Source organism: Protopterus annectens, chromosome 9.part0, assembly GCF_019279795.1.
Source record: "Protopterus annectens isolate FY-2018-M chromosome 9.part0, PAN1.0, whole genome shotgun sequence".
NCBI classification, from domain to species: domain Eukaryota; kingdom Metazoa; phylum Chordata; order Ceratodontiformes; family Protopteridae; genus Protopterus; species Protopterus annectens.
Window position 1 is genome coordinate 266,319,050 of NC_056743.1, and position 8,255 is coordinate 266,327,304.

The following is an 8,255-nucleotide window of genomic DNA, read 5'->3' on the forward strand; positions in this document are numbered from 1 at the left end:
TTCTCCAGAAGTCACGAGTTTTGGGAGGGATAAAGAGGGACAGAGCTAAAATGCGAGTTAAAATCGCAAACACTTGAGTGCTAATGCTTGCATTTTTATTGTGTTGATTGATATGTAAAAATCACTGATAAAAAGTTTTGATGACAAAAAAATATGATTCCCCTAGTCACTAGGTGGCATCAGTCCATGTTTATAGTGTACACGTAAGAGGGAACACAGTCTATAACCAGACTCCCACACAGTACACGTGTCTCTGCGGGGAGGGCCTGTTGTTCCACTTAGAGGAAATGACGAATTACAATGACGTATGATACACTGAACTATGAAGATTGATTGAAATATGAGAGTTGTCATGTAGTTCACGTAAGGGACAACTTAGGAAAACTGAGTGAAGGGGTAGGATTGGTTCATCGCAGTATATCTCTTTTCTTCCCGGCTCCTCCTACTAACTTTGCTTCCGGAATTTGGACTACGAATGTTGTGAGCATAGCTGTTAATAATGGATTTCAGTAAGATTCTCTCGATTGCTTCTGCTAACCAGGGCCTGAGTGCAATTCCGGTAAGAACTTTTAGTATTACGGTGAATTCTGCAACTTTCAGTGCATGTAACGTGTTGCACCTGACGAGATCACACGTCATTATAGAGTACGGACTGGATGACATCCGCATCTGTTTAGAGGGTCGTGAAGTAACGGAAGCCTCGATGAAAATCCACTAGTTCCAGTTCCGAAATAAGCTTCCCTAGTGGGAGTGGTAGGATGGAGTATCTCCAGTAGTGAGAGAAAGCGGCAGCAGTTCTTTCTGCTACAAAGTTGTGCTATATCAGCTGTCATAGTTAAATGTGTAGTTGTTTGCTGCAGAGAGTATTGCGTAATGTTGTCATTTTAAGGCATGCTTTCAAATAATTCTATTAATTAAAAAGCTCAGTTCTACATTGTGTCTTCCACCTTAGCGAGGTCTGACAGTTTTCCAACTTGTTTCCTGTCTCCAGTAAATCTAAAGGGAGTAAGAAAATGGAAATGAGAAAATGGTGCTATAAAAGTCTCTTTGCCAAGAGGAGCGCATCTGTAGTTAATGCGAGAGAGCCATATGAGTAACAGCTGTAGCAACTGTTGTGCTAAACAGCGATACCTGTTGACTGGGTAGGGAGAGCATGTCTCTTGGAGCAAGAAAGAATAATACTGGATATATGTTTTCTTAGAGAGAGGGGGATACTATGTATGATTTTGCATTGTCAATCTAAAAAAAAGTTGGTCACGTCTTGCAACATACGTAGATTGGCGAAAACAATATGCTTGTTAAAGTATATCTGGCAGGCAAGTAGACCATTGTCAGTTTGATTGCAGATGAAAAGATCATATTTCAAATCTTCAAGAGGAGATGTTCATACACACATTACTTTCCACTCTGTTCCCTCACGAACCGTGGGCATTCTTTAAAAATTGGTATAATTCGTTTAGAAAATGAATCGAACGACAGATGCTGTATTCACATGCATTTTCTAAACCGTAAGAAAGCACTGTAACGTCTGGCATTGTTGACTGGCTAATCATGAGTGATTTACCACAAAAAAAAAAAAAAAACAGACAGGGCAAAAATGTCGCAACCAGGACCGTTAAACAAAATGAGCGACATTTGAGAGCTACGCTTTCCCGTTTGCTTCATTTGTGGTTATCCAGGAACGGAGTTCAAATGCCAGTGATTTAATGAGGACCATTGAAATCTCTACTGTAAAGTGTTTTATAGTATTAAATAACGTATTTTACAGCACTTACGAGAATCGTGAAATTTGACTGGTCTTCCATTTACCTTTGGTTTGCCTTTGAAGAATGAAACTCTCTCTTTTTTTTTTTTCTGCTGCTTTTATTCTTAATAGTTTAGTGCCAGGGCTGTAAAATGCAATGTGCTTGAGCTCAAGGCCTAATGTCTTAGACACACACTTATTTTCTATGTAAGCATCTGCTTGTGCGTTATGTGGGTAAACATGTATTTGAATATGCACATAGAAAATATGATTATATGATTGTGTGTGTATGTAGTACCCACACACATCTTGTAATGATTGGGTGTAACTACCTTGGTTCATCTTTGTGAATGGCTCCCCTGTTTTTCAAAGGATTCTGTCAGGTCAGCTTTGGGTTTTATGAGAAGTTATTCCTTTCCAACTGGTGTCAACATTCTCTTCTGCCCCACCATTTGCGAGGAGGGGAGGCCAAGTTATGCAAATCTGCTGCGGTTGCGTTGTGTATTCCCCTGGTCATAGCCGGCCTTAGGCATAGGCCAACTAGGTGTCTGCCTAGGGCTCCGTCCAAGCAGGGGAGCTTTTCCAGTATTTATTTGGTGTAAGTAGACCAGGATGAGGGCACCAGGTATTGTGGGGTGGTGCTGTGGAGCCCTTTTGCCTAGGGCACTAGTTGACCTAAGTCCGCTCCTGCCCCTGGTGACTCAAAATAATGAGTTTAAGTATGTCTGTGGATCTACTTTAAATTCTCAAAAGTCAAAACGTTGAGTTGTAAAACGGCACCACGGAAACTACGAAAGTTTACATTCATGAACGTCCAGATCTTTGTAAGTTTTCTCAGAAAAAGGAGTCAGTTGGCCAATGTGGTGAACTTTGTCCTCATCTCCACTGTAGTGCAGTCTCTGAGTTAGTATATGTAGTTGGAGGGTATGGGGTCAAAGCCTCCCCCCCCCCACTTGGGAGGGTTTTATTTGCTTCTGTTTGTTTACTTACAAGGAGAAATTTTTATGAAGATCTGGACTTTCGTGAATATAAACTTTAAATCATTTACGTGTCTGTTTTGCAACTCGACATTATGGTAATTTGTTATTTTGATATAGATCCATATCTGTATATGTTTGCATATAGAGGTGTGTGAAGTATTTATGTATGTACATATTTTAAGACTAGCCAGTTTTCATTTTTGTGCTCAAATGAACATATCCTGCTTGGTTAAAGATTGGCCTTGCCCATCTTATGGTCGATAATTATATATTACTTCTAATGAGAATACTTAACTATGGTTTTGTGTGTGTATATGTATGTGTGTCTATATAAAATGTATGTATGTCAGTACCTGTATACTATAATGTATGGGAAAAATGTATATGAGGGTATGTATATAAAATGTGTATATGCACATAGATGTGTGTATGTATATGTGGATGTGCATATATGTGTGTTTATAGGAACGGAGTCCAAACACCAGAGATGGATATACCTGAATATGTATGTGGGTGTATATATTGGTGTGCGAAGGTGTATGTAATATGAATGAGGGATAAGTCTCAACTTCTCATGCATTACCCACTTGAAATGCCTGAATCTAATGTGCAACGTCAACAAAACCAGCTGGAGAGATAGGTTTGTCTCCCAGAAGCTGCCCCATCTCTGGAGTAGACTTTCCATATACGTCAAACAGAGTACCTCACTGACCATCTTCATGCGTAACCTATAGTGGGTGGGAAACGACAAATTTGTCGTTGGGGTTCCACCTGTGTCAAACCACAAATTTTTGTTGTAGGGTTTCCACCTGTGTCCCTCATTGCCAGGGGTGACAAGTGCTGACTGAGGTTTCTTTTTGGGATAAACTCTTGGCTAGGCTTGTAAGGGCCTCGGGGCCATTAGTGTGGTAACCTCCTGTGATCCTATGAATGAGAGGGTGTAAACGCAACAATCATTGCAGATATTGGTTGCACAAATACTCCTATTGAAATAAGGTACAAAATAAACATAATAAGAGAATAAGGAGAATATGAGAAAAAAGGAAATGAGAAGGAATGGTAAATGATGTAATATAAGGGAAAGTGAGGAAGGGAAAATTATATACAAAAGTGAAGGAATAAATCTGTGAATTAAGAAATTCTCACTTGAAAATGAATATCTTGAAAGGAGAGGTTGTCACAGCTCTCCCAATATATGTACTGCTTACCACTTCTTTATTCAAGAATCAACCTCTTTAAGAGTAGCGATATTTAAAAAAAAAAAAAAAAAAAAAGCAGAAAAATATGTAAACAAGCCAAGTAATATTGGAGAAATATCTTGATTTTTTTTTTTCTCTGAATTTAGAAAGAGAAGATTAGATTGGAGTAGTAGCCAGCTTTTTGGATCTGAAACTGAGAAGCTATGATCACTGCATTTTTTGGAGAGTGTAATAAGTCGGGAGGAACTATTGGAGTATCAGAAACTCCAATAATACAAGCATCAGTTACCATGTAGGAAAAAGGAGGACTCTAAAACATACATTTGCTGACAAAATAAAAAATATATAAACTTCAAACACGAAGTTTTCACTAAAGATGACCTTTTTTATATTTATTGTATACCATTCAGTTTGCAAAAATCGTCACTGACAAATCTTTCTCTCATTTCGTGGTAGATGAGCGCAATATGAAACTTTTGTAACACGGATATCAAGTTTAAATACAGAGTATTTACAGTAAATGAAGTGAGGTCAATATGAACATCATATTCTTTTACAATTATGTATCCTTTCTTTATTTCATAACTATTACAGGTTCTCATGATTTTGCAACCCTGTAATATAAAATGTAAAGAACTTAAATGGTTGCCTAAGAAACTGGGAATGAAAAAATATCTGTGCGTGTGTGGAATATGCAGTGAGTTTGGAGGAGGAGCAATAATGACGGGAGGTTTGGATATATTTGAAACGGTGTCTACCAATAGGGCTTGTATGAATATGCGGGGGATTCTAAGTCAGTGGTGAGTATGAGTCCGCTGATGTAGGTAGATGGGTGGGGAATTATAGCCGCCAGGACCAGGGGTTGGTCAGAGCTGATTGGAGCTCTTCTTAAGGAAATCAGTGTGAAAAAACTCTGCGATTGGATGGTGGCGATGGACTTGGCGTAGGGGAGGGGGAGAGAAAAGGAGGAGTTTGGGCGATTTGGATGATTATTATATGCAGGAGTGTGATGATATATGTTGGGTGGGCTTGGTCGGGCGGGAGGGTCTGAGATGTGCAGGTGACAGTCTGAATTTATTGAATGGACTAGCACAGGAGAAAACTGCAGGATTGGACGAGAAGAAAGTGTAGGCATGTCAAGGTAGAGGAGGGGAGGATTATGTGAGCAAGGGAGGGGTGGAAGGTGAGGGGTGTATTGGACGCGAAAAAGGGCTAATTGCATATTTGCGAGAAGTGCCAATCGAAACAAATTGGGGGTGTGTATGATGGGGAGGGAAGGGCGTGTGTGTTGGGACGGATGAGGAGGAGTGTATTGGGCACAAGAAACGTTGATTGGCTCTACTCTAAGTATCCAGTCAGTCGAATGGTAAGTGGGATCTAATCCATAGTGGTTCACTCGCGTGACGGTAGCCAGATTCAGAATGGTGAAATTTGTATTATAACGCCAAGTTTGGGCTGAGGTGTCTTGCTACAGAAAAAATGAGTGACAGAATTAAAATAATATTCGGATGAAGAATAAGTATTGCAGATGAGAACGAGCCTCCTTGATTGCGGTTGCATAACCCGAAATAGGTTGTTGTTGGGTGGGATAGTATTGGATTTGATTCTGTGGAAGTAAAGAGCAGAGAAGTACAAATGTATAATGTGGGGAAAATGATTGACCGTAATGAAATAGTGCCGAAAGCTGTAGCAAAAAACTGAAGCAATAAACGTCAAACAAGAATAATTGCAGAATACAAGTGGCATCAACAATAAATTGGTTTGTGAAACAAGCCATGACTCTTCGGAAAGTGGATAAGGCATCAAATGAAAAATGGTCTTATTCGGCCTACTGATGAAATGGCTGTCTGGCATGGACATGCCAATGTGGAATAAAATACTTAATCATATTGTAACTTTATGCTCAGCGGTGATTCAGTCTCTAAATGCTAAGGGTCATGCTGATCTTTACTTGGACCTTGGAGGTCTGTAATTTCTTGTAGCTCTGTAAAAGATGAATTATGAAAAAAACAGATATGGCACTTTTTATTAATTTGTTATTAAACATTCTGTCTTAAGACGTCCTTAATCCTAAATAGTTATTTCTGAGAGCGCTTTTGTCATATCTACTTCTTAGAAGTAAAGAATGCTTAAAATAAAAATTAAGAAGTAAATAAAAATCAAAATAGAATACTAAAACCTGCAAAACGTAACAATCCTAACTCCTTATTGTACCTGTGGAGGGAAAATGCTTGTTAGAAAAACATTATTTAATTGTGATAGAAGATTGTGAGCACAAGTTAAAAGGTTTATTCACAAAAGTTGTTTTGCAACTCTGTAAATCCTGAGCGAGTCAGTAGTACGTATGGTAGTTCAGCTTTCTGAGGTTAAGAATGCAGTTTATTGAGATGTGCGTGTTCAGTCCAAGTCCTCTGTTCGCGTTGAAGCAGATTTGCCACTCTAGTTCCTTTTTTTTCTAGGATCAGGTTGATGGGTCCCTGTAGCATTCCTTTATCCAGTGAGTTTGTGATGTGAAATTTAAATTTGTTGTAGTCCGGGTTTTTCTTTGCGTGCTTGGCTAGTGTGTTGTTGGGATTGGAGTATTTTACTCATGGATACGCTGAGCAGTCCTTCTTCTTTTTTCTTTTTTTTTTCACTTTGTTGATGGTTTTCCCCATATAGAATCTAGGGCATTTATTGCATTCTGCCCTATAGACAAAGTCCTAACTGTTGGAATCATATGAGCGATTGCTATGGTAGGTCCTGTTGGTATTAGGGCAGTCAAAACGGTCCGAATTGCTGAGAAGTTTACAGTATCTGCATCTGTGTGTATTGCTCGTAGGTCGTGTGTGTGATCTGCATAGTATGGATGGAGTTAAGAGCCTTGTTAATGATGAGAGACGGAATTTCTAGGACTTTGAAGGCGGTTGTAAAAAAGGTGACATGAGGACAAAAGATTGCAATGTATTGAGTAGCACATGCTAGTTTGGGTATATTTTATAATTCTTTCTTATTTCTAATGTTAGGCATGAAAGGATAGAACATGTAGAATAATTCCAGGATAGAAGGTCTGGATGAGTAAGAGGGTGAAATGGAACATAGTGGATACAAAGATGTTTTAGATGCAATCTGAGAACCACAAGGAAGTGGAGTTAGCTAGATACTGGAATATGATCCCTTAAGAATACTAGGGAGTTACTGCTTTGCAAACCAGTGTCTAGTTTATAGTGCAACACTAGCGAATAGCAATAATGGGTTTCTGAGGGGAAAATAGGCAGCTGTAGGCCCATTAATCTCTCTTTGAACATCAGCTTAGCTCCACAAGATAGTGGCTTTAGCCAGATCACCTGGTGCATTTCTGTGACTGTGAAGATAAAAGAAATGCTGTAAATGACATTTAGCTTAAATATTAGAAAAGTTTTGTGCTTTGTCTTGCATGAAGATTATGAGAAAAGTGATCGGCGTGGTAAGAAGAGTGAACAGTGTGGGATGGTATGTTGTATAGTGAGATGTACGGGCAAGAGTCTGTCTTTATCTGGGAGGGTAATAGTTATGAGAGGGCAGAGTGTCTGGGTGCCAGTTTTAAGTGTGTGTGTGTGTGTGTGTGTGTGTGCATGTATGTATAAAGTGTAGTTAGGCAGCATAGGATGGTGGTTTGTAGGATGACATTGGTGATGAGGAGGAGGAGTGTGAGGGCAGCACCAAGGATCAAATAGTGGAAATTGAAAAAGGATAATTGTGAGGTGGAGTTCAGGGATGAGTTAAGACGGGCACTGGGTGGCAGTGAAGAGTTACCAAATAGCTGGGTAACTACAGCAGAGCTAGTAAGGGAGACTACTAGAAAGGTGCTTGGTATCACATCGGGACAGAGGAAGGACGACAAGGAGACATGGTGGTGGAATGAGGAATTACAGAAGAGTATACAGTCAAAGAGGTTGGCAAAGAAGAAGTGGGATTGTCAGAGAGATGAAAGTAGACCGGAGTATAAGGAGATTAGGTGCATGGCAAAGAGAGAGTTGGCATAGGGAATCATGAAGTATAATGGATTAGCAAGGAGGAAGTAAGGATAGCTATGAAGAGAATGAAGAATGGAAAGGCTGTTGGCCCAGATGACATACCTGTGGAACCATGGAGGTGTTTATGTGAAATGGCAGTGGAGTTTTTAACCAGATTATTTAATGAAATCGTAGAAAGTGAGAGGATGCCTGAGGAATGGAGAAAGTGTTTTGGTAGCGATTTTTAAGAATAAGGGTGATGTGCAGAGCTGTAGTAACTACAGAGGGATTACATTGATCAGTCACAGCATGAAGTTATGGGAAAAAGTAGTGGAATCTAGGTTAAGAAGGGATGTGA

At 39.6% G+C, this 8,255-nt stretch overlaps 1 protein-coding gene across 1 annotated transcript in view; it reads left to right on the forward strand.

Annotated features, from left to right (window-relative positions):
• Positions 1-285: 285 nt before the first annotated feature.
• SPTY2D1 (SPT2 chromatin protein domain containing 1) overlaps positions 286-8,255 on the forward strand; it is a 700,855-nt gene continuing 692,885 nt past the window's right edge. Inside the window, exon 1 of the mRNA XM_044082851.1 lies at positions 286-559. Coding sequence (XP_043938786.1) covers positions 500-559 — 60 coding nt within the window. The 5' untranslated portion in view covers positions 286-499. The remainder of the gene's footprint in view (positions 560-8,255) is intronic.